This window comes from Dermacentor albipictus, chromosome 10, assembly GCF_038994185.2.
Source record: "Dermacentor albipictus isolate Rhodes 1998 colony chromosome 10, USDA_Dalb.pri_finalv2, whole genome shotgun sequence".
NCBI lineage: Eukaryota > Metazoa > Arthropoda > Arachnida > Ixodida > Ixodidae > Dermacentor > Dermacentor albipictus.
The window spans coordinates 62,377,146-62,404,274 of record NC_091830.1 but is presented as its reverse complement, the minus strand read 5'-3'; the positions used below and the strand labels follow the sequence as shown (position 1 = coordinate 62,404,274).

General features: G+C 49.9%; 1 protein-coding gene across 1 annotated transcript in view; it reads right to left on the bottom strand.

Annotated features, from left to right (window-relative positions):
• Window positions 1-7,348: 7,348 nt before the first annotated feature.
• LOC135917623 (uncharacterized) overlaps window positions 7,349-27,129 on the bottom strand; it is a 64,283-nt gene continuing 44,502 nt past the window's right edge. The window contains exons 4-7 of the mRNA XM_065451176.1: window positions 19,065-19,208; window positions 11,247-11,404; window positions 9,838-9,853; window positions 7,349-8,155 (exon numbers count right to left, since the gene is read on the bottom strand). Coding sequence (XP_065307248.1) covers window positions 8,022-8,155; window positions 9,838-9,853; window positions 11,247-11,404; window positions 19,065-19,208 — 452 coding nt within the window. The 3' untranslated portion in view covers window positions 7,349-8,021. The remainder of the gene's footprint in view (window positions 8,156-9,837; window positions 9,854-11,246; window positions 11,405-19,064; window positions 19,209-27,129) is intronic.

Here is a 27,129-nt window from a genome sequence, read left to right as displayed (position 1 = left end):
CCATGTCGCAAAGTCCATCTCACCGCTGTCAGCCAGTTGTCAGGATTGGGGGCTTAATCCCATCGTCCGTGGTCCTTTGCCAAGATTGGAGTACGGCATGAATTCGAAGGTAGCTGGCCCATGCCGTCGTCCAACTTATTTACGCTGAGATCGTTGATGAAGTGAAGAGCTGTTTCTCATCGAGAACGAGGAAAATGGTTTATTTACAGAAATTAAATCAGTCTAACATGACTGCTCGAGAAAAAGAGTATCAGTCCAACATGACTGCATGAGAGAAGTGACTCAGTCTAACATGACTGCTCAAGAGAAGTCGCATACCTACAGTACCTACAGTACTGTAGGTACAGTACAGTCGCATACCTACAGTACCTAGCATTCGTATCCTTGGCTTACGCATCCAACAAAACGGCAGAAACACGGCGATACTCAAGCAATTAGATAATCATGTACACCAAACCACTCGCCTCATTGCACGCATCGGAAATCGACATCATGGCATGAAGGAAAGCAACCTTATACGCCTGTTAACCGCCTACGCCTTGAGCAGGATCACCTATGTCGCCCCGTACCTTAGCCTCAATGCAACTGACAAGTCCAAACTCAATACCATGATCAAGAGGGCCTATAAACAAGCCCTACATCTTCCCATCACCACCTCTAACGAGAAACTGGACGCCCTAGGCATTCATAACACCATAGACGAGCTTATTGAAGCGCACCGTATTAGCCAATACGAACGACTTGCCAATTCCACCACGGGCAGGCACATTCTAGGCACCCTAGGCATAACCTACACCACCCAATTCGGACCAAAAGTACCCATCCCTCCAAACATTCGTGATCAGCTAGTTATCCCGCCCATACCTCGCAATATGCACCCTGAACACAATCCGGAGCGACGTGCAGAAAGAGCTAAACAACTACAAAAGCGCTACGACCAAGCCGCTGACGTAACCTACGTGGACGCAGCAGACTACCCCAACCAAAACGCCATGGCGGTAGTCGTAGTCGCGGGTTCGCAGTACCACCTCTCCGCGGCCGCATCAATATTCGCCACGCAACCCGAAGTAGGCGAAGAAACGGCCATCGCTTTAGCCTACGCGGCTACCAATGCACACTGCATCATCAGCGACTCAAAAACGGCCATTCGTACCTACGCAAGAGGACTGATAGCACCCCAAGCGCAAAAGATTCTCTCTGGCACTCCTCTCTCAAGGCAACGCCGCGTGCAGATCATCTGGGCCCCTGGTCACTCGGGTCTGGCTGGAAACGAAGCCGCCCACGATGCCGCCCGAGCTCTCGCACACCGGGCGCATCATCCTTCTCCTGCGTCTTCCGATCCCGACCAGCCCTCTGTTCTGCATCGCGGTCACGCGCGGGACCGAATGGTCACGTTCAGAGAAATTCTACTGCACTACCGCAGAGAGCGGTTACGCTACCCCCCAGCACACAAAACACTGACTAAGGCTCAATCCACCACATGGCGACTCCTTCAGACACGAACTTTTCCGAACCCCGTGCTTTACAACCGCATGTACCCCGATGCATACTCACCACTCTGCAAAACGTGCAAAGCCCGCGCCGACCTCAATCATATTATTTGGCAATGCCCCAAAGCCTCACCCACCAACACCTCCCGCACTAACACACGCATCATTAGTACGGCCGAGCAGTGGGAGACATTGCTGCTCAGCTTGGACCCAGAGGAGCAGCTCTGGGCCGTCCGGATGGCCGAAGACGCCGCCAGGAAGCAAGAACTGGCCGCCGTCTGAGGAAGGGGGGGAGTGGGGGTTAGCCTCCCGACCCCCGCCACCCCTTAACCCCATCAAGGACACAATAAAGTTTTATCTCTCTCTCAAGAGAAGTGTGTTCAGCATTCGCACAACCACAATTTTTATACACTCGATCCGCCGGCCATACGAGGTGGCGACTGTTCGTTTACTCATCACCAACTCGCCGCTGCTCTGCAGATCAGTTTACAGACACGAAGGCACACACATTCTGATGCCCAAACGACGGCGTTGGAGGGGTGCCGTTCCGGGAATTATCGGTGCCGATCGGGGGTCGCTCGTTGTTTTGCGCCACGCCGAAGCGTGAGAAGCACCAAAATACCTCGTTCCCGCGGCAGCTTGTCCATGCGTGTCAAATCAGCTCCGCGTTGGGGAACTCCGGAATCATTGTTCACACACCGAACTAGTTCCGTCACAATGTCGATGGGGCTGGAGGAAGGAGGCAGTTTTCAGCACAAAGGCCGCTTCTTCGAACGCCTCCCAGCTGCAGCGACGGTGAGGGGGAGATGCGCGTCGTGTCGCCCTGTCGTACCTGTGTGGCAATCTTGTTTTGCAGCTCGCCATTCTTAACAAGGGCTGAGGATTGGGCGAGTCGGTATTGCATTCTAAAACTGGTACATCGGCAACAAGGAAAGGAGAAAACAAGCCGAGCCGGCCAGAAGAAGGAACAAATAGCTGACTTCCAACTGGTTTTATTGGCAGATTGCACGAAATATATCTATACACGAAATTAAATATATCGAAATATTGCACGAAATATAAATATGTATATAAATATATGCCGATGATTTTTTTGTCCTTGTAGATTACAGCAACGCCGCTTTCCAGCACACACCAGACGAAATCGTGAAAACCTTTAACTATTGATTTTATCCGCTTGTGTTTAATCACGTGATGCCAACCGACAACAGCTTACGACTTTTAGACCTCAATAAACTTCTTTCACGTGACCACGTCTGCTGGATGTACGAGCCAAGACGTGAGAAACACCTTTTATCATTTCACTCTGCCATTCTCAGCTCGTTAAGCGAAGCATCACTAATCTCCGTCTTATTAATGCCCTCGGGAAATCCTGCCGCCATACTGAGCAGTTTTACAGCTCAAGTCGATCGGCTTTTGTGTGCCGGGTAGCCGGCTACGCTACTGTCAGCTGTAGTTGAAAGGATATTAAAGGAGATATTAAAACAGGACAGTAGCTCAAAGGGCCAGCATATAAATAATGAGCAAACGCGTCCGGAAGTCATACCATATTTGCATAACGTCTCCCACAGATTAAAAAAAAGAAACATCGTCCGAGAGGTTAGAACTAGTGTTTGCCGCACCGAATAAGCTACGCAGGCTCTGTATAAGGCGCTAAATCCTCTCCATCCACGCACTACTGCCTGTTCTCCCATGCACGAGAAGCGTTTTGTGCCTTGCATTGTTAAGTTTTTCTTTTTCAATTCCGATATCATGTGGGGTGAGAGACTTGGGCCACACTGATCGCTGCCTTAATGAAAAGCTTAAAGAACGCGATTACAATGTGCACCGAGCTGTACAGGGACATATAGGAATTCACTGTCGAGACTGTGGATGTGAACCGAATTTTAATTGGTGTGAAGTGCACAAAAAGTACCGATCGCAACTTACGCGGGAGATTATTGAAGCCAATCTCATAGCAAGGGCTGACAGTACGTGTGGTAGCGCACCATCTGTGTGCCTATCTTCACGGGAAGTAAGATTTCTTAATCAGTTTAACCGTGCATGACAAAATTGCGCGTGTTCTGTGACTTTTGATGCTGTAGTTTTCTGTCGGTGTGGCGTTTTGTGTCGTGTGGTGACGACATTGCTGGATCCATACAATACAATATACTACACACTACATACAATGAAATCACTAAACACTACTACCTACAACGTAGAGAGTATAGCACGCCACACCGCAGGCTCACTCGAGCTCAAGCGGTTACACTCAGAATGCTACAAACAGACATGTACCCCACGCAAAACAGACTACACCATTACATGCCTGAGCTCTACGACAAGTCTTATTGCACCAATTTCAATAGATGCCTTAACGTCTATCATTTACTCTGGCCGTGCTCGCAAGCTCAGATAAACTGTGAGCAGGACAAGCGCAAGTTTGAAGCAGCAATCCGGAGCGAAGAACTCGCTCCCCAACTCTGGGCCGTCCAGCAGGTCCACGATGCCGCCAGGAAACTCAACCTCTCGGTTCCGTCGTGGGAGACGCCCACTCCATGAGAGCCCAAAGCTCTCGTGGCCTGCAGGACCTCGAATAAAGTTGATTTCCTTCCTTCCTTCCTGGATCCTTCCTTGTGGCTATATTTTTCGTGCCTGCTCGGCTTGTTTCTTCCTTTTGTTGTTGGAATATGCCAGTTTTATAGTCCACAGTGAAGCTCATGACGCAAGCTCTGGCTTCAGCACATGCCTATCAAGTTGCTCAGGATGCTAAAACAGATAGCTTGGCTTGGGGAACCTTGTGTAAACCGGTTCGGTAATGCTGTGCGTTAAAACAAAGTAATTACCGTATCTTCACGTAAATAACGCGACCACGAATATAACGCTATGGGGTCTTTCGGTCTCTCAGCAAACGAAAAACATTGCTTAGCATCGAAATTACGATACCAACAGTAGTTATTACTATAGAAACAGGAAACAGGGCTTTGTTCATCGTTACTTCGAACTGCCGTCGCAAAATAAAGTGAAAAGGTGGGTGCTGACGTATCTATCACTGTCGGCGACAACGGCGTAGTCGTCCATAACATCCGCCACGGTTACTGGACAAGCATCACTTCAGAAATGCCCACGACACAACTGAACACGACAAAGCCTCGCAGGGATTGTGCGGTGATGGACCACGCTACGTCGAAGACCGTTAACTTGACCCGGCAGCAGCGCCTACCGTATCTTTCACGTCAGCTAGTGGGTAAACCATGATGAATGTTCATTACGCACTCACATCACATACACTTAGTTTCGACGGGGATACCGTCCGTAATTTAACCATGCGAGAAATTGCGATTGGCGCATGGTCCCGTTGATAGCTTTTCTCAAAGCACGCGGCAGTAAATTGATGCAGGAATATTTTTTTTTATCGACAACAGTGACACGCAAGTGGGGCCTGATGTACTTTCTAACGGGGTTTCTCTTTTATTCTTCATTGTGGAACCGTTAATACAGTGAACGCCCCACCTATACCGCGGCCGCTTGTACTACAGCCGCGCTCTTTTGCCTCTAGCAATATGGCCGCCGGCGGCTTCACTCGCTCCCGTGAGCGGTGGCTGGACTCTGCCACTACACAAGTATTTCACAGCCTCCTGGCGAGCGCTGGCCTAACCACAAGTAGTGCGGATTGCGCCGCGCGTCGTCTGCTGGGGGCTCCGTATTTGCATGCGCATGTGATTATCTTTAGCACCTCGTTTCTTCCGTGTTTGTAAACAGTCGTAAATGCCGACGTGAATTTCTTTTTGAGGATGTGCAAATGTATCTTGCCCTGTGCTGTCGTCTTTGCGCTGTGTTAAGATGAGTGTCGCACCCTGTCGAGCGTGCAGCGTGTGATTGTCTCCGCGCTCGCCACAATCATATCAGTTTTATTATCGCTTCTTCTTTGGAGCGCACCGCAAAAAAAAATTATCTCGTTTTAGCCCTTAAAAGTTCATAGCGTTTTTAGAACGAATAAGTTAGCCAAGCTTTCCAAAAATACTCTTTATTAGTCTGTCGACAGACCTGAAAGAAAAACAACGCATGAATTTTCAAGCAACAAAAAATAATGCAGGTATGCGTCTATTCTTCCCTGTAAGCTGTTAGCCATCGGAGTGTGGTTGGTCCCATGACTGTAACGGCTTAAATTAAGGCTGTAAAAAATGGCCTTCATCGAAAACTGTATTCGTTATGCGATCATCGCCAATGCGTCGGCACACAATCGTCGACATGAATTTATGGTCACCACAATGCCGTTAAGGTCGCACCATCGTCGTCAGTCCAGCTACGTCATCTACACGCCGTGATCATCTTACAATGGTCGTCATGACGTCTGGTCCCACCACCGTCATCATACCATCACTGTTATTCCAGCATCGTGACTCAATCACGATCCTGTCGTCGCCATCGAGCCGTCCTCATACCGTCGTAGTCATTACGTCTACAACACGTCTTGGTCATACATACGGGCCTAGTCATTGCCTAATCGTCGTACAGACGTCGTTCTAGCGTTTTATTTACCACTGTCCCCAAGCCATCGTAGTCACTTGTCACTTATTCCATCATAGTCATGCCATCAACGTCGTTGTGTCGTATTCATACAGTCGTCGTCGTGATGCAGTGGTCATTATTTGGTCGCTATATCCCATTGTCGCCATACTGTCGACGTGACGTGGTCGCTCTCATTCCATCGTCATCATGGTTTCGCCGTCATTGTCGTCGTTGTTCTATCGTTGCCATTCCAGTGTCGTCTTCCAATTGTCACCGTGCCTTCATAGTCACGCCACCATTCCATCGTCCTGATGTCATTCGCGCCATTGTGTCATCGTCATTCAAGTGTCACCATCCCGTGGTCATCATCGCCGTCATGCCATTCTTGTCGCTGTGTCGTCGCAGGTCGTGAGACCTGCGATCCTGGATGAGTGGCTCGTGGGCTCTTCTTCCCCAGACATCATAAAGGCGGTGTTCGAACGCCCTAAATCTCTGAGCCTGTCTGCCGACTAGGCCTCGCTCTTTGAAGTGAACCCGGACTTGGGTTTGTTTTAAACAAAGTCTCTCTCTCTCTCTCTTTTGTGATACACTCGTCACCTTGTCATCGTGGTCGTTCCATCACCTTCCCGTTATCGCAATGTCGTCGTCATTGGATTGCCCTGATTCTCGAACTTGAGTCGTCGTTATTCGAGCGACGTCATCCCATTGTGCCGTCGCCGTTTTTATGACCTCGCCAAGCCGTCGTCGTCCCTGTGTCGTGGTCACACTGTCCTTGTCATGTCATCGTGGTCGTTTTCTTGTCGTCATTCCGGCATCGTCATGAAGTGATCGTCATTCATTCATCGTCATTCCTTCGTCATCGTCATCATCAGGGTCCCCGGCTGAAGAAATATAGAACGACACTTGAACTGCTTTGTTCCGAACCATTATTACATTTTGCGGTGCAGCTTCAGCTTCCGTTCCGACGAAAATTCTGATTCGGTTACGATTTTTTTGCTCAAGTTCGTATTCTATTCGACACTCTGACGTCGTAAATAACGACATTTGGGTCTTAGTTTTCCTTTCTATTGCGTTGATGTGACTCCATACCTTTCGCTGACCTCCTGGAGTTCGTAAATTTCATTTTTATTTGCGGTTTTTATCGCACGATTATCTCATAATAAACTTAGATCACTCTTTCCTGTGTTCTATCCGAAGTTCAGTTTCAATGAGCGCTCGTAATATCGAGGCCAATGAATGCGCGTGTCATCTTGTAGAATTTATGTCGGAGTTGTGCTCAGTGCAAGAACAACCTATCAGGACAGAAAAACGCAGCGCAGAGGCGAGGAGTGAACAGAAAGAAGCGACGGGACATAAAGGCACTGGACTCGCAACTCAAAATTTTATTGGAATTTTTGCACACTTTATATCAACAATCTAGCTTAAATGTACTCTAAAGACCAATACTAAATTAGTTTCAACCAATAAAGTATTCTTCCCAATCTTTATTTCTATTAACTTCGCGGTAATGGTTCGTTAATAGAAGATAAAATGAAAGTCCGAATTCCGTTTTTCAAATTTCCCGCCGAAATTTTATAGCTGGACCGTCCGCATGACGTCATGGATCTCAAAGTAATAGTTCTCATATCTGTGCCGTTGTGACTCATTAAAACTTATTGAGACTTGCCGCGTTCAGTCGAATTCGACCCCGTTAGAGAACAACACATCTATTTTTACCGATAAAAGCTTAATTAGGTCCTAGCCGGGGCCGCCAAAATCAATTACGTCGCGGCTGACTGGTTTGGAAACATAAAGGAGGTGTCGCTACCACTGTTTCGTCTTTGCGTTTCTTCTTGCTTGTACCAAACCTCTTACCACGGCAATAATTAGTGTTTTTTGGTAAACGTAGAACATTAATTTATTGTTACGGCTGAAAATCTTTTCTTAGTGTCCCTTTAACATCCTTTTCTGAAATCACTTTGCCCACATGTTGCCCGTCTTGTCTGCGCGTGAGCTAAAACTCGCCGCCTATGGCCACACCCTATAAGGCTTCGACAATGGTCAGCTCCTCGTGGTCGTCTTGCTGCACCTGCACACGTTGAACACGCAGCTGGATCGATCGTAGTTCAGCTTTCCGCAGTCTCTCCTGCACTGCTCGGGCGTCCCTTTCCTACACGGGTCCATGTCGTACAGAGCTGCGCTCGAAGGAAAGAAATAAACAAGCACAGGGACACGCGTTTTTTGTCTTACAATCGTGGCAACAAAAAAAAAATTGGCTGTAGACTTAGCTTGGTTAAGCCTGGAAGATTGCGAAAGCAATACCCTTGGCTGCGCCTTGGTTCGGCTGAGGGTGTGGACATGGTTGCCCTTTGCTAAACTTATGGCTATACATCATCCGACATAGCGCAAGGTAGCGCGCCGACCACTGCGAGGAGCCGAGCTGTAGCCCCATTTATCCTCCTAGCGTGACGTCACACCAGCGAGCGCCCTCTCTCGGTAGCGTCGCAGCAGCAGCGCGCAAGGCTTCGCCTCCACCATCGATGCTGCGAGCTGGGGCCCCGTCTCTCGGTCTGGCGTGACGTCACATGGTCACGTGACACGCAGCTGTGTAAGGAGGCGCCACGACCACCGATAGGCCGAGAGTGCGTGCAGTATTGCTTTCGCAATAAAAAAAAGGTTTCGCTCTTTCGTTGATTTATTCTTGCTCAAAGTTCGCATGAGGATTTCGATTTCACGATCAGTATCGTTCAATAGAGCACTTGACAGTGTTAGCTGCTTGATGTTTAAGAAATAAAAACTCCAATTTGCCTTATTGGCGTCTCTCGAACGCACTTTCAGCGATTCAGAAAGCATGCGTCCAGAAAGCCTGCTGAGCCGGACTCTGTTTGTTATGCCTTTACTATATATATCTTTTGCATTTGCTTTATTAAAGCTACACTTCGTTGCCTAACAACCTGTAGTTCGATCTAATTGTGTAAGTGCGGTCAAGTCCAACATGAGCGGCAACGAAGTATACACATGGTTGAAAGACCTGCAACACTCTTAACAAAAGTTTGCACCCTTTGGGTTGTATCTTGTCACACAGCAATATTCATCTTTCTTGCCCGTATTTCCTTTCCTTAACGCTGCGAGCCCGGTACTTCCAAGTCACGAAAGGCTTGCGCGTCATCAGCGTGACATAGCATTCTCGACAGGAAAGTAGCGAGCGCTGCGTTTTCAAGAAAGGAAACGTAAGCAAGGCAGATGACGTTTATCGTTGCGGGACAAACGTACCCCCCAAAGGGGGCGACTGTTTTGAGAGTGAAGGCTGCACATCGGCTCCGACAATCCAACAATGCTCGATTCCCGATTTTTTCTCCTCAGACATTGCCATGTATTGCTAGGTCATAGTAAAAGTCCTTGGAAACTTGAAAGATGGCGTGGTTGCTGATGCCTGGCAATAAGAAGGTTCTCGTGCTTGAACATACCGACGACATTGAACTAAATTGGGAACATTTTAACGCCACATTTCCGTCTTGCCGCAGAAGTTATAAACTTTGACGTGATGGACACCCGGCCACAGAAGTTTACGGACCACATGATGTCCGAAAACGTTCCATTCCCGAGCAGCCTGTAGCTGCAGCCAGTAAAACAATGTACAATGTTGTTAGAACATTCTAGTCGAGGACCGAAATGCAAATACCAGGCTGCGTTGTCAGGCTGCGGAGATATTAAGATTTTTCTCAGATTTCATGGTCAGTAATATTTTGCGGCCGGGTCTACGTTCGTATCTATCGTCGCCTCCCTGTGAGTTTTACTCGCAGACTTTTATGTCTCAACTTGAATCAAAGCAAACACTGTTCCATTCGATGTCTAGACGACAAGTAACACTACTCACCTTTTGGAATTGACAGCTGTAAAATGAGAAAAGAATAACATCACTTCATCATTCAACTAATCGTTTCCACACTGCGTTAATTAATGAAGCAATTTTCGATCAAGCAAACAAAATACTGAGCTTGGAGCATCCATGCGAAATGCCTCAGGTGTGCCGTCTAAGCTCCCTAATTAGAAGTTATCTCTCTCTATCTATCTCCCTCTCAATTTACATCTTAGCTGTATCTTTCTTATCTGAAAAAAAAATGTCGATGGAAAACTTTGTACATCGTGAGGGACCACCCGGGTTTTTCATATTTTATTGACATCGGGTTCATGATAAAAGTGGGTTTCTGTGCTCTTCGGTAGTAAGTGCAGACCTTGTCACTGGGCGAGGAGGAAAGGTCTGGAGACCCGCGAGCGAAGGGGCCTTTTTCTTCTCTCTGGCTTGTGCGAGACGGCACGGTGCTGCTTGAAAGCGTTGTCATCGCGTGGTGGTGGAATGATTTTGAATTCTTAGCTCGTTCTGTGGAGTAGTAGTTACGTGACGTCGGCTTATACGAATAACCTTCGAAGAACGACTACCTAATCTTTAGCTGCACTAATAACTACAGAAAGCGGATACTCTTGGTTGCGCAAGCATACCACGTGGATTCCAAGGGAAGGGAAGCGTAGCAGAGCGCGGCAAAAAGTTAGGTGGGTGGATGAGATTAAGAAGTTTGCAGGGACGGCATGGCCACAATTAGTACATGACCGGGGTTGTTGGAGAAGTATGGGAGAGGCCTTTGCCCTGCAGTGGGCGTAAACAGGCTGATGATGATGATAACTACGTGGATCACCAGCCGTGGTGTTTGTGTGTGTGTGCGTGCGTGCGTGTGCGTGTGTACCATTTTAACTGACTGCACCGGTTCCAACTAGACGAAGAGCAGCAGCGTCTCGGCATAACCCGCGTGAAACAAAAGCAAAGAAGAACACCGTTCTCGCCGTATATAATCCCTACGCACGACAATTTAAATCTAACGGTGTTCACGCATGGTCAGCGCACTACAGCGGCGGAACACTCAAGCGCCAATCGCGGGAATATTTTTTTCATCCAATTACATCGCATTACATTAGCAACGACAACATTAGCCACTTAAGCGCTTGTGGAAGTAAACAACAGAGCGGCAGCCCCCGTGTTACGATCCTCTCGGCGCATGTAAATGCGGACTGGTGGGATCGGTGGTGCGCAGCCGTGCCCCGGCAGTGAACGAGAGGCGCTGTGTTGTCTATCGCCTACAGACGCAGGCTGTCGTGACAGCCTCGACCAGCTCGGCAGGAAGTGGTCACGTAAACGCTGCCGCGGGCCGGGAGCTGCCCGACTTCTTGTTCAACTCGCCCTCATCGCGGGTTCACGTGTCCACAGGAAAACCACGACGCGCTCGTCCTTACCAAATCGAGCAGCGGGACGTAGGTTTCCTGCGATGAGCCGATCACCCGCTTCCTGTGCTGCGGCTGCTTCCGGCGTCCACGTCCATCGACCGCAACCCTGAGCTCTGGCTGCGCCGCACCGCTCGGAGCCTTCTGTTTCGAGGCGGCTGCCTTGGCGTCTGCGAGAGAAGCGCGGAGTCCCTTTTATGCGAAGCATACTAGCCGCACAACCACGCTCTTCCTTGCTGCGCCGCGCGCGGCCGCGTAGCTACCATATGACGTCATAACAGCTGCAAAAGCGGAGGCTCAACTCGTGCGCTCGCTTGCGGCCGCGTAGCTACATAGCCGGGTCTCAGCTCGTGCGCTCGCCTGCATGAGTTGTTTCTTCGTCTAGCCGAACTAAATATAGCCAAGCAACAGCAGTTCACCAGGCTAAACAGTGGTTCAACAACTAAAATAAAGCTAGTATGCTTCGCATCCTGGGCTTAACCTTAGCTAAGCCACAGCCATTTTTTAATTAGCAAGCCACACCGTAGAGACTAATTACCCGCCGTCGGCTAGCGAAACTTGCTGGTTGAGTTGTTATATGTCGTTACGCAATAAATCTGAGCATTAGAATACACTTGACGGGAGAAATTCGAAAGCACAGGTGGTGTCCGTCTTTGGTGTCTCTAAGTGCGAGTCGTTTATGATGTACTCTGTTTTTGTCCTAGTTATCGAATCGGTTATGTCAACTCATTACGTTTGATTGTTTCATAACTAACTGTTATACTGAGTAACGACCGATTGTAGCGCATTCCACCCGCTCGGGCGCCATGTGAGTAACGCACGCCACGCGCTACACATAGATCTTGTAAAGTACACGGAATGTTTTATTTACTGCGCTGAAACTGAAGCTTCAGAGATGCGCCTTAACTTGAAACTTACATGCTTATCTTAATCTGCAAGGCGCCCCTCTGAATACGAGGAACCTGCGTATTGAGAAATGCACCTTAGCACGAAACTCATGCTTCGCTTTGTCAAGATGACACCTGGCTCATCGCCTTTCGTTGCCTGCGCTGACGACAGCCGTGATCTTGACCAAGTCAAGCATAGGCTTCGGGTTAAGGCCAGTGGCGGCTAGGTCGTCTGGCACTCGGAGCCCATAGGTCTTCTGTCAACCCCCCCTGTGTGTAGTCGAGGCAGGCGAGGATATCAACAAGTTCCGGGTGTCTTCAGCCGTACATGACACCTCCCCCCCCCCACCTGGCCCCTTGCACCCGGGGCCCACGACCCTCCGGACCCCCCCCCCCCCCCCCCCCCTGTTGCTACGCCACTGGTTAAGGCCCATTGCGCTCGAAGCCCGCGCTCTATTTGGTCAAAATAACGCCTGACGGGAACGCCGCGAAGGAAGCGTAATGAGCGTCTCGGGGGCCCGTTCACGCCAGGTATCATCTAGATCAAGTCAAGCATGCGTGGGCTCCAAGCTAAGGTGCATTTCTGAATACAGGGGTAAGCTCTCGGCGCTTCCGAATGCACTGCGCATCGTTCTGACGTTTCGGCAGCACTTGGGAATCTCCTCAGCGTGGCACCTTCGTGCCGCTTCTCAGCGGGATGGCGTCGATCGCCTTCTTCCTCAGACACAGCGTTCGTGGGACGAAGCACCTTCGCTGTCTTTGTTCTGCTGTCTCACCTTCTCTGCTCATTGGACAAACGTGTTAAGCCTATTCCTGTGCTCATCAAAATCCCAACGTGTTTCGGTTGCGGTATCAATTATATGTATACTCCAGGTGCATTTTACAGCGAAGCTGTTTACCTCTGGCCCCCGTATGCATCCCCCGCAGTCCTTCCCAGGGGGTGTACTCTGGGCGGATTGGGTCCGCATCGGGAACACGGCGCGTGGACCTGAACGCGCGCGCAGCCTACCATTTGGGGGAAAGAGTGTAGCGACGACGCCTGTGCACGTGGCCTGCGCTCCTGTGGTTATAACGTCACGCGCGCCGGAGATGCCGGTGCGGCTGCAACAGCAGTTGCAGAATATGCGTGGGAGGTGTGATGACTGCGGCAGCGCCCGCGTCGTCGTAATGCGGTGCCGTATGAAAAAAGAAAGTATGATTTCATAATATATGCAGCCCATGTATTGTTAAGAATGGCCAGCTGCAGTGCCAGTTTGCTAGCCATTTACGCCAGCGGTGGCAACCTCATCTTGGAACGCCGCCGCCAACCTCTAGCCACGGCGTGACTAAGTCGACTTTGTGTCGGGAACAATGCGCGCATCCTCCACTCTCCGTCGCTTCAGCTAGGATGCGTTCGACGAAGCAGGCTTTGTGCACAACACAACGCGGACCTGATCTGCTACGGGTGGGGGAGTTGCCGCGGGAAAGCCGATGAAGGCTCCTTCCCACGCGCTGACCAAAACGCAAGACAATGTGCTACCCGGCTCAGAGTTCTACGAAGCCCCTCTTACGTCGGCTCCGGACGATTACACCTGTGTGTGTGTGCGGCATGTGTACGTAAGCCCTCATCCTCCTCCAAGTCGAGAGCCCTCATCCTCCTCCGAAAGGGCGGGTCATCTACAATGACGTCGAACTATGACGTCGAGCAGAGTGCATATAAGCAGCGATTGTCGGCTGCTAGAGTGTGCTCGTTGTCGTGCTCGAAATGTACTCGTGAGCTCTGTGCTCGTTGTCGTGCTCGAAATGTACTCGTGAGCTGAGTGCTCGTTGTCGTGCTCGAAATGTACTCGTGAGCTGTGTGCTCGTTGTCGAGCTCGTCTATGTACTCGTGAGCTGAGTGCTCGTTGTCGTGCTCGAAATGTACTCGTGAGCTGTGTGCTCGTTGTCGAGCTCGTCTATGTACTCGTGAGCTGAGTGCTCGTTGTCGTGCTCGAAATGTACTCGTGAGCTGTGTGCTCGTTGTCGAGCTCGTCTATGTACTCGTGAGCTGAGTGCTCGTTGTCGTGCTAGAAATGTACTCGTGAGCTGTGTGCTCGTTGTCGAGCTCGTCTATGTACTCGTGAGCTGAGTGCTCGTTGTCGTGCTCGAAATGTACTCGTGAGCTGTGTGCTCGTTGTCGAGCTCGTCTATGTACTCGTGAGCTGAGTGCTCGTTGTCGTGCTAGAAATGTACTCGTGAGCTGTGTGCTCGTTGTCGAGCTCGTCTATGTACTCGTGAGCTGAGTGCTCGTTGTCGTGCTCGAAATGTACTCGTGAGCTGTGTGCTCGTTGTCGAGCTCGTCAATGTACTCGTGAGCTGAGTGCTCGTTGTCGTGCTCGAAATGTACTCGTGAGCTGTGTGCTCGTTGTCGAGCTCGTCTATGTACTCGTGAGCTGAGTGCTCGTTGTGCTCGAAATGTACTCGTGAGCTGTGTGCTCGTTGTCGAGCTAGTCTATGTACTCGTGAGCTGAGTGCTCGTTGTCGTGCTCGAAATGTACTCGTGAGCTGTGTGCTCGTTGTCGAGCTCGTCAATGTACTCGTGAGCTGAGTGCTCGCTGTGCTCGAAATGTACTCGTGAGCTGTGTGCTCGTTGTCGAGCTCGTCTATGTACTCGTGAGGTGAGTGCTCGTTGTCGTGCTCGAAATGTACTCGTGAGCTGTGTGCTCGTTGTCGAGCTCGTCTATGTACTCGTGAGCTGAGTGCTCGTTGTCGTGCTCGAAATGTACTCGTGAGCTGTGTGCTCGTTGTCGAGCTCGTCTATGTACTCGTGAGCTGAGTGCTCGTTGTCGTGCTAGAAATGTACTCGTGAGCTGTGTGCTCGTTGTCGAGCTCGTCTATGTACTCGTGAGCTGAGTGCTCGTTGTCGTGCTCGAAATGTACTCGTGAGCTGTGTGCTCGTTGTCGAGCTCGTCAATGTACTCGTGAGCTGAGTGCTCGTTGTCGTGCTCGAAATGTACTCGTGAGCTGTGTGCTCGTTGTCGAGCTTGTCTATGTACTCGTGAGCTGAGTGCTCGTTGTCGTGCTCGAAATGTACTCGTGAGCTGTGTGCTCGTTGTCGAGCTCGTCTATGTACTCGTTAGCTGAGTGCTCGTTGTCGTGCTCGAAATGTACTCGTGAGCTGTGTGCTCGTTGTCGAGCTCGTCTATGTACTCGTGAGCTGAGTGCTCGTTGTCGTGCTCGAAATGTACTCGTGAGCTGTGTGCTCGTTGTCGTGCTCAAAATGTACTCGTGAGCTGAGTGCTCGTTGTCGTGCTCGAAATGTACTCGTGAGCTGTGTGCTCGTTGTCGAGCTCGTCTATGTACTCGTGAGCTGAGTGCTCGTTGTCGTGCTAGAAATGTACTCGTGAGCTGTGTGCTCGTTGTCGAGCTCGTCTATGTACTCGTGAGCTGAGTGCTCGTTGTCGTGCTCGAAATGTACTCGTGAGCTGTGTGCTCGTTGTCGAGCTCGTCAATGTACTCGTGAGCTGAGTGCTCGTTGTCGTGCTCGAAATGTACTCGTGAGCTGTGTGCTCGTAAGCTGTTTGCTGTATACTCGTCTTGCGCGATCCATTTGGGAGTCATGCTAGACTGTCGATGTATCTCATGTTCAACTGTAAATAACATGTAAATAAATCCTGCTCTCCTAAGTCCCGACGAAGAGTCAAGTTCCTTCCTACAGCTGCGACTGCCAAATCTTACATCTGAATGGCAGCGGTGAGATCGGCCAACAGCTCGTAGATCGTCCGACAACTCTAACAAATGGTGGAAGCGGCGAGATCGACCGACGAACCCTACAGTATGCAGCCTAAAAGCTTCGCTGGTAATCCGTCCCCACGTGAATGTTGCAGCCACACGATTTTTTGTCGTCGCCATCACCGTGATGTTCTGTGTAAAGTACAAAGACAAGTGTACATGTGCGAGTGAGAGCACGCAGGGGAGCAGACGATCGTGGCTCAATGTGGCGCACGCAGAGGAGGAAAGCGGAGACGAAGCGCGCTGTCTTCCGTCGCGCGAAAAGCCGTGGGGTGATGGGAGGGATGGAGAGGGGGCGGCGTTGTGCTGCGGCAGTAACTGCGTATTTCGCGAGCGGGCGCAAGGGAAACTGACGATCGCGGCTCAATCTCACCCGCGACAGGGAGGAAAGCAGGGAGGCTACAAGGGAGAGGGAGGGGGTGCGGCTTGGACTCCGCCAACAAGCGCGTACTTTGCACGCCCACGCGCAGTCGAGCGCGCGCCATATGTTGAATGGGATCTGCAGACGGTTCATACCTTTGTCCACGTTGTGTTCTCGCCGCTCTTGCGTTGAAGCGATAGACAGCATGAAGGTCACTTCGCTCGCCGCTGCTGCCGAGCTTGCGCACACCAGCGTTTTGACAACTAGTATCCGCGCTCATCGAGTGCGATGTGTTCGTGTTCACTTTTGCGCGCTGACACCATGCTTGTTAATTCAGTTAGTACGCGAAAGTTTCGAAGATTATACGGCCGACAAAGCTGCTATCATTACTACTATCTATTACCTATCTACCGGCCTACTATCTACTATCATAGCTGCCTGCTAATTTGCTATCGCAATCGATGATTCGCCTTTCGGACGAAACTGCGACTCTGTTTAGCTACAGCGCTAGTTTTGCGATTATAGGAACGCTAGAGGAGTTGTTGCCGCCACCGCCGTGCTGTCACGGTATCGACGCGCATGCGCGGCCCGCGCGGTGAGGGGTCAGATTGTCTCCAGAGACGCATATAGCGTTTGGATGCAAAAGTGACGAAGCCTACACTCTTAAGCCAAAACTACACCCTTTTGCCACACAACAATAATTGCCATCTATCTTGTCTGCATTTCCTTTCTTTAAGGCGGCGAGCCAGGTACTTCCAAGTCACGAACGGCATGGCCGTTATCGGCATGACAGAGCATTCTCGGCAGGAAGGAAGGAAACGCAAGCAAGACAGATGATGATTATTGTTGTGTGGCAAATGTACACTCCAAAGGGTGTACATTTGCTTAAGAGTGTAGCGCACGCATCGTCACGCTCTATTCGAGCGGCTCTGCCGGAGCCAGGGCAACGTTTCGCCTTCCGCTGCAGGCATGAGCGTATAGTGGACACACATGTAAGCGTTCCTGCACAGCTGATGTGCGTACACGATAACGTGGTGCATACACCGGCCTGAGCGGAACGGATAATATAAACGCCGAGCCAAATCTAATCGTTTCATTAGGTGCTCACAAACGCTGAAAGTTATCCGTCGGTCTTATCATGGTGTGATCTCGTGCGCTTTCGAGGTGCGACGCCAGTGCCGCGGCCACTGGCGTTCCTCATCGCGCCAGCGCCGTTACCAAGGAGATCTTAAAAGAAAAATTGTGCAGAAACTCCACTAGAGTTGTCGAAGTATGCATAAGCATATTCCCAAATTTCAGTTAGCCCAGCTGCAAATTTCAGTTTAGCCCACTCCGAAATTTCAAGTTGGCCCACCCACAAAGTCGGCCCAACTCCGAATTTCAGTTGGCCCAACCTCACATTTCAAGTTGGTCCACCCCTAAATTTCAGTTGGGCCACCCCCAAATTTCACTTGCCCCCACCCCCCTAAATTTCAGTTGAGCCACTCGTAAACTTCAAGTTGGCTCACCCCCAAACTTCAAGCTGGCCCACGCCCAAATTTTATGTTGGCCCACCCTTACGATAGGCTTCCTCATGCATTTTCTACGAAGCCCTATGTACCCCTATAGGTATGCATAAATTTGATTATAGGAATATTCTCTCTAATTATTTTTTGTTTCGATTGTTCCTTATAATTTACGATGGTACCAATCATCTACATTTAGATTATTATAACGATTAAATATATTAGCCTTTTTCCCACCTTCCTCGTCACAACTTGTACAATCCCCGTAAATTTTTGTGTAGAATAAATACCAATGCTAATAGCAATACTTTGTTTCGGCTTTCATAATCAGAATATGAAAAAAGTGATGAAACAACTGGATAGTTGGTGTTAATACTAGCCACCATTAAACATGATCATACATGACCCTACAAGCATGATGTTAAGGCTTAGGAAGATTGGTGGCGCAGGTGCAACGTAATTTCAATAGGCCATCAAGCGTACAGCTCTATTCTGGACGGCTATAACCGGTTCTAAACATGTGCGCTATGTGTGACCTCAAATAACTATACATATAGTGATAATGAAGTATTTTGATGTAAATAATTCGTAATTTGCATATGTCGAACATGTCGCGGCATTTATTCAAGAGAAAGCAAGCATATAAATATTTTCCTGCATACTTCGTCAATGTGAATCTTATGCGCAGCGCTGTTAACACCAGAATATGGGATATGTCCCATATGATCACCTTATGAACATAGGAGGTCCCATATAAAAACCCGTATGTTCCCACTTATACGTGCACGACCAATATGATCTCCATATGAATATATGGGGGTCCCATATAAATAACCCTGTGTTCCCATATACAACATGTAGAATGTCCCATATGATCACCAGTTCAGCAAAGATGTCCCATACAAAAACCCGTATATCCTTATGTGTCATACGGTGGCATGACACATATGATTCCTATACCAACACATCGTGGTTCCTTATAAAAATCCCTATGTTACCCTATGCCATACCAGGCGCGTTCCACATGGTCCCCATACGAACAGATGGGGGTCCCATATAAGATATGTATGTTCCCATGTGTATGTCACATGCCGCGTATGATACTTGGGCACATATGGGTTTTTATATGGGACCTTTATATGGGTCTTTATATGCGTCGTGCCCCGTATGACGTACGGGAACATGTGGGTTTCTATATGTGACCCCTATGTGTTCGTACGGGATTCGGGAATTTAGGGCTTATAGGTGTGTGTGTTTATTCGGCAGGGATGCGTAAGCACTTCTCCGGGAAGACTTCAACGAGCTCTGCAGGAGTGACGAACCTTACCGCTGAGTCTGGTGCCAGGCTGCTCGCCGTTCATGTTGAGGCAGTGGCAGACCTGCTCGACGCAATGTCCCATGTCGAACGACACGCCCGTGCAGCTTACGACGCATGCGCCGACGTCCTGAAGCTTGCACGGGTCCGGCGTGGCTGCGGCATGCGCGAGGAAGAGCGTCTGTGTCACACGAGGGGCAGCACACCGGCCCCCCATACAAATAATTTGAAACCCCCCAAGCAAAAGAAGTTTAGCGGAAACGTACTTCACTACTCGTGAAACTGCGACTTCTGTAAGTTACATAGTCATAATTACCGATATACACCGCAGTATAACTTTCTACGGCACGTTTCTAAGGCAACACCGCATACAGTAGAGGTGATTTTGTCCTGTTTTGAAGGAACGAACTCGTGGCTGAGTGGTAGCGTCTCCGTCTCACACTCCGGAGACCCTGGTTCGATTCCCACCAGCCCATCTTGCAAGATGTTTTTTCTTTATGAAGTGCCTTCTGGGATTTATCGCTCACGGCCAACGCCGCGGACGCCGACGCCGATGACACCGGCTTTTCTGCGACACGAGCTCCTTAACGCTATCGCGTTAAAATAGTTGAAAAATGTGGCCGTGTGACGCCTGAAGAATTTCACCGGCGCTTACGAACCTCAAGGTTCTTGCATGATGGAGCTAAAAACTAAATTGCTTTAGGCTGATAAAGTATTCTTTTAAAACTTTATTCTTGTTAATTTTGCGATAAGAGAATAATTACCAGAAGAGAAACTGAAGGTAAAACATAATTCTTTTTTCACGCCAAAGTCCCAGGGCCTTTACATCAGCGTGACATTAAGGCATTCGAAGTATTAAAGCTCCTCGCCCCGGTGTTTTTATATGTATGTGCTGTATATCATATGTAAAAATTCATTCATTCATTCATTGTTTCTGCAATTTACCTTGAGGGCAGTATCGGGAAGGGTTTTTTACAAAAATACGTATACAGAGCTCGCAGGAAAGCACAAAACAGTCATCTTCAAGGAAGAATGAAAAAAAATTTGACAAATCATATGTCAAGTCAGCTAACCTGTAGGCGCATCCTTTTGCTATCACGGTTTTAAACCAACTATGAAACATTTACACGTAAGCAGAGTAGTGTCATGTAGCCTAGAATAGCACGAACCTGCGAAATAAGCTTATTCGGGATTCTGAGAGGAAGAGAGAGCTCCGCAGTCAACAAAAAATCCGCTCAAGTAGAGGGCATTGAATTGAAGATAAACGCGCGTTACTGTAGCGCTCCCTCAACCATCTGCGCTAACCAGGGGCATTTTATAGCTTCGTGCTAGTGTTAGATAGCTGACAACATTTCTCTTTCTAGAAAACATTATTCACTTTGAGATTTTCTGCAGAATTGATTTACCATACGCGGAGACCTTTGTGCATGTTGTACACCTTTTTTAAAGAAATGTTTTTTTTGGAGAGTATGAAGATAAGTATCCACGAATCATAAGGAAGAAAAAAAAAAGACGCAATATAAATATCTTTATGTATAACAGGTTTTTCTTATTCTTTATTTCTAACACACATATATACTGTATTTATTTTGTTTTTTGTGCACATACATGTACCAGCCAATGATAAGCGTTGTTTGTTGTCATTGAAAATTCATGATTATGGGTTTATCATATTAAAGCTGCACGTACGTCGGATGGTGAGGGATGCCATAATAGAACATGCCGTAATAGGTTTGACCACTTTTGTGTATATTTTAAACGCGCACCGACAGCAAGATGCACGAGCGATTTGCATTCGGCCCCCATCGCAAAGCGGCCGCCGTGGCCGGCGATAGAACACGAGACTTCGAGCACGCCAGCAGTAAATGTTGTTGTTTACGGTGAAGTTGCATTCCACTGCCTGCAGTTTTGTTTGTTTGTTTGTTTTCCTTCGCTTTGATTTGCGTTGCATTATCTTGCGTTGCATTGCACTGTGTTGCATCGCTTTGCTTAGGGTTGAATTGCTGTGCTTGGTTGCTTGCTTGCACGTTCATTCATTCATGCAAATGACCTCATGGGCTCCAGCGATGGAGTTTCGTGAGAGAGAGGGGGGTGGGGGCACATATACACATACGCAATGAGGCGTCGGTTGTGGGTGGTTATACATAATTTCTTTTTAAAATGTAGGAAGAAACTACAGGGTATGAACGTAACAAACACAACCAAGTTATTAATACAGTGATTACGTAGCAACGCAATAACAAATGGCGAATGACCTGCAACTGATGACGCGAATATATTAAGCACTACTAATGGCGGATTCGGCAAATCACGTCGGTGTGCCGCAATGCGCCGTTTCACCCAGTCATCGTCGCCCCAGGGCGCACCGGCAAACGCCGGTGCGATTTGCCGTATTCGCCCTAAGTAACACGGCGATTGGACACGAACCCAAAAAGGGAATAAAGAACGTAATAAACACAAGTGTGTAATACAGCGGTTAGGCAGGAATGAAAAACAGAACTACGGGGAAATTTTAGCGGTCAAACCCAAATAAGAAACACGGTGGTTAGGAAAGAACTCAATAACAGAGCTAAGGAATTAAGGCGGGTACTTTGGTTCGGAGCTTAGCAGGGCCATTGACGGCGACAAAGTCGTCAGCGACGCCATACCACAGTTTCGTCGCACGTGTCAGAGCTCACGAGTGGGATGTAGTAGGCATCTACACTTAAATCACTTAGATTCAGCGACCTTCAGGGTATTCCCGGTGCCCTCGTGCAGCCTCTTGTTAGGAATGGCCTACCATGGTGCCAACATGCAAAGTTTCTCAGCCAGCTGCAGCAGCAGGGTTGGCGTTTTCTGGGAAGGCACCGCCATCGTCTAGACAAACGGCGCCACTAAGTCTACTGTGTGCGGAGGACAATGGGTCGCGGGATTGCCGAGATGAGTTCGGCGAACCAGGCTTTCTAACTGAACACGCCACCGCCGATCTGGTCTGCCGTGAGCGGGTGAGATCCCGAGGGAACGTATTTGGCGGCACCGTCCCACGCACCTTTCCAGACGTAAGCCCCGAGTTCTGCGAAGACCGTTTCACCTTGGTGGGGGCAGTGAAACCAGTGCGGAAGTGTGTGTGTAAGCTCTCCGCTCAAAGGCGGCTCGGCTACGATGTCTGGTCGAACGTTTCCCTCACCGAGGGATCTAGGGAGCACGGAATGTTTATAAGCAGCTGTTTGTCGCTGCTAGGGGGTGCTGTGTGATCGTGTCGAGAGCAGTGTGCTCGTGCTCGAGAAGCAGTGTGTTTGGAGCTTCGTGCTCGTATGCTGTATGCTTCGTCTTGCGTGCTTCATTTGGGAGTCACGCTAGACTGTCGAATGTCTACCTGGTTCTTATGCAAAAATATGTAAATAAACCCTGTTCGCCTAGTTCCTCCCGAGTTCCTCCCTAAGACCTCAACTCTTAAAACTGGTGGCAGCGGCGAGATCGTCCCACAACTTTGACAACTGGATGGCAGCGGTGAGATCGGCCTACGGCTCGTAGTTCGGCCTACGACTCGTAGACAGCAACGGCAGCTCACGAACTTTGGGACATGATGACCGACCGGCATCTCGATCAAGTTGGAGGCGACTTGAGATTGACCACCTCTTGCAACTGACTGGATACGATGGAGAAGGACTGGTGATGTGGTGCTGCTTCAGTGGGTAAGCGTGTGGTTTTGGCTGTAAGATTTACCAGGCTTCAATTTATCGGTGTATGTAGATTTGATTCGCTGGGATCTTTTACTCGTATTCTGATTTGCGTGGGTATCGCAGCAAGCATTGTGTGACAGCAGAGCCAAAGCTTAAAGTAGCGACCATGGTCCTATTGTGTTTGACGAGAGCTGAGCTGTTGTGGTTGTGTGAAGAGGTCGAGGTAAACGTAGAGGTGGACTTGACGGAAGCAGAAATTCGTAAGGCCATTCTGCAAAGTGGCAATGATTTGAAACTCATCGAACAACTACGTAAACGAATTCTAAGCAAAAAACGGCAACAGGAAGCAATTAGGCAAGAACAGGAAAAAGCTAGGCAGGAACTAAAAAGAATTTTGCAGGAAGAAGGCCTAACAGAAGTAACGAGGCAGTACGCTGATGCATTGAGCAAGGAGATTCAAGGTTTGGGGCAGGAAATCGAACGAAGTCAACAGCGGTTTCAGAAATCTTTAGGCTGGACGCAGCGAAAGTGGGAGGAAGTAGATAGCAGATTTTCGTCGAAAGCCGACAGAAGTAGTAGCACCTGTGAGATTAGCAGAATGTTCATAAGTGAACTCGAAGTGCTAGCAGCTAACGACGCCTTAGTGGCAGCAGAGGCCGTTAAAGGCCAGAGTGATAGCGACGAGGTGCTGCGCCAACGGAGCACTGTAGAGGCAGCTAGGCCAGCTGCGAATGAATTGGCACAGTCACCGCGCGTATTGTCAAGACTGGCGAGCCGCTAAGCAAGATTGCCACCTTGCCACCCGATTACGACAAGGGGTGCAAGACGCGCACCTCTCCCTCTCCGTCGCTGCAGCTGGGAGGCGTTCAAAGAAGCGGCCTTTGTGCTGAAAACCCGCTTCCTTCCTCCAGCCCCATCGACATTGTGACGGGACGAGTTCGGTGTGTGGACAATGATTCCAGAGTTCCCCAACGCGGAGCTGATTTGACACGCCTGGACAAGCTGCCGCGGGAACGACGTATTTTTGCGCTTCTCACGTTTCGGCAGACGCAAAACAACGAGCGACCCTCGATCGGCGTCGATACTTTCCGGAACGGCACCCCCTTCGACGCCGTCGCTTGGGCTTCGGAATGTGTGTGCCTTTGTGTCTGTAAACTGATCAGCAGAGCAGCGGCGAGGTGGAGATGAGTAAACGAACAGTCGCCGCGTCGTAGGACCGGCGGATCGAGTGTATAAAAACTGTGGTTGTGCGAATGCTGAGGACACTCTTCTTGAGCAGTCATGTTAGACTGAGTCACTTCTCTCATGCAGTCATGTTGGACTGTTACTCTTTTTCTCAAGCAGTCATGTTAGACTGAGTTAATTTCTGTAAATAAACCCTTTTTCCTCGTTCTCGATGAGAAGCAGTTCTTCACTTCATCAACGATCTCAGCGTAAATAAGTTGGACGACGGCATGGGCCAGCTACCTTCGAATTCATGCCGTACTCCAATCTTGGCAAAGGACCACGGACGATGGGATTGAGCCCCCAATCCTGACAGTATGTGTCGCGTGCAATGTTAGCAAGGTTTCTAAAGAATTAAAGAGTACCGCTGACCCGACAGGCGCGAGTACCCATGTCAAGTCAGATCTGCGTGCGGAAGCGCTGTACCGGCTGGACGATGCAGTTGAGGGCAGGTCGCAGGATTGCGAGCTGCGTAGCTCAAGGGAAAACAGCTGCATTGTTCAGGGATCGGTGCGGCTCTCCGCCAGTCTAGGTAGCCAAGAGAGGGATGATTTAGCCACGAATCATTCGGACTGTGCGGATGAGACAGCGATCCAGACCGACGAGCTGTGTGCCGATGCACAGCATGAGCTGGCCAATGCAGTAGAGGGCAGTTCGCCGGAGTGCGAATCAACGTTACTAGACTAGCTTCAGTTGTAAAACTCTCCGCCCGCGCGCTTACAGCCGGTGTCGCCACTTCTGTGACAGCCGCCAGATGGCAGCGCCGTTCCATCGGGCTCCACTGCAGACGCCTCGCCGCAGCCTTCAGCCCGTGCGGACGGGCAGTTTGCGCGTGTTTCACGCTCGCTGGCGTTCTCCCTTGTCCGAATTAGTGATACCATGAGAAAGCGGTATCCACCTACAGCAATAAGATTTATCGGGCCAGTTGGTTCATACTGTAATAAGGGTAAACTGCACGAAAGAAAGAAACGCATAGAGCGAAGCGCGGAAGCTGTGTTTTTTCCTGTCGTCTTAACGTTTCGCGCAGTTTAGGCTCAGAAGCCTGAACATTTGGCCAAAGTGTGTGATTGTAGTATGATCTTCATCCCCACCGAGGCTTCTCGCCACGCCAAAGAAGCGCAACAAAAAGAAAGATGAGGTCAGTCTTTGAACACACAAGCCACACACACACAAAAAAAATATCATCTGCTCTTCCACTCCGTGAAGATGGTTAACCAGCTAAGCTGAAACGTGCGGCCCGTGTTTATCACTGGGTTACTCCAGAGGATTCAATAAAGTATTTCTGAATTATGCGGTAACACACAATCGGCTGCGACGGAGAGAACGACGTCACTGACGGTATGCTGCCCGTAGTCCGCCGTTGTCGCTTGCGTTCGATGTCTCGAGTTTGCTCGGAGGCGTGGTTAGCTGCCTTCGCCCGATTTGCGATTATTAGAAATTAAATTTCTTCAGAAATTAAATCTATCTGTTACGTAAGACAATGAGTGGCTCATACTGCCTTAAGCAATGGCCCCTCCCACCGTAAACGCGGCCAGCCCATTACGATGACAGAAGTGAAATTCTACGCTGGAATGATGAACGGCAACGCAGCCAGCTGTGGAAGACGACGATGAACGTGGGAGCAGTGGCATGAGCGCGTGTGCCGGTCGGCACAAGGAATCGCTCTGTTCCACGCCGAGCGAAGCGTCGCATTGCTGGCGGCACAGAAAAAACGGCGCGCCGAACTGTCGACATCGTTCCGATAGCCGCCTATGCAGCCAGGCGCGCAGCACGTCGGCATCGTCTGCTTATATTCTCAACAAACTCGGCGAAAGCTACAGTTTCGCGGATTACATGCTTGCTGAAATTCGCCTTCAACAACGAACCACACAAAAAATTGGAGGACGCTTAAGCTTCGCCTTCAAGAGTGGGACGCGACAGCGTTCCCGTCGACCCGCCAAGGGGTATAAGACAATGCGCTACGGCACAGCAATCACTTACGATGCGCCCCGCATCGGACTTAGCGCCCACCTATCACGCGGTGAGCGTCAAGCAACGCAGCGTTCGGCGCGGCGACGAAACGTGCGCCTGAGCGAACGAAACGAACCAAAGAACTCGGTGTCTCGGAGGGGAAACGATCTACGCCAGCCAACCAGCCAAACGTCGTGATCGGCACGGGCAGAGAGATAGATAGTAATCTAAACCGGAAGCACGGCGAAGCGTCGTCAGGGGAGAGGGAGTCCCGCGACGCGCCTGGCAGCGGTCCCAATGCGCGCGCGGCGCTCCTCCTGTCGGGGCAGCGCCGTACATTGAGAGGAGGGGGTCTTCTGTGTTTGCCGCAAGATGGCTGTGCGTGTGCGGAAAGCGCAGAAGAAATGCAGCGGAAACGCACTTCGCAACTCGTGTAATTGTGACTTCTGTACGTTACATGTTCATAATTACCGATATACACCGCAGTATAACTTTCCACGGCTCGTTTCGAAGGCAACACCGCATTCACTAGAGGCGCGTTTGCACCGCTTGGAAGCATCGAACTCGTGGCTGAGTGGTAGCGTCTCCGTCTCACACTCCGGAGACCTGGGTTCGATTCCCACCGGGCCAATCTTGGAAGTTGCTTTTTATTTATGAAGCGCCTGCCGTGATTTATCGCTCACGGTCAACGCCGCCGACGCCGACACCCGACGCCGACGACACCGGCTTTTCTGCGACACGAGCTCCTTAACGCTATCGCGTTAATACGCTGCACCGCGCGCTTGTCCGGCCCGCCCGCGTAGCCGGCTAGTGAGGAAGTGAAGCCGGGCGCGACTGCAGCGCCACGAAGGCGCGGGCGGGTGGCGGTTCCGCGCAACGGCGCCGAGTTTTAAAACTGAAGCTAGTCTAGTAACGTTGGTGCGAATTGCATAGCTCGAGTAAAGACTGCTGCATTGTTCAAGAGTCGGTTGAGCTGTCCGCCAGTCGAGGTAAAGAGAGAGTTGACTGAAATGTTAATCGCTCAGACCGTGCGTGCAGGAGAGCGATCCGGGCCGGCGAGATGTGTACCGGCCAGAACGAAGCGCGAGAAAGCGGCATGAGAAAGACTTCAAAGAGAAAGCGCATTAAAAAGAAGCGTGGTAAAGACCGAAAGACGGTGACTAATGTAGCGCAGCCAAAGACGGCGACAGACCAAAAAGGCAGGGCGCGAGGAGAAGAAAGGTGCTGTAGTCGTTGACGAT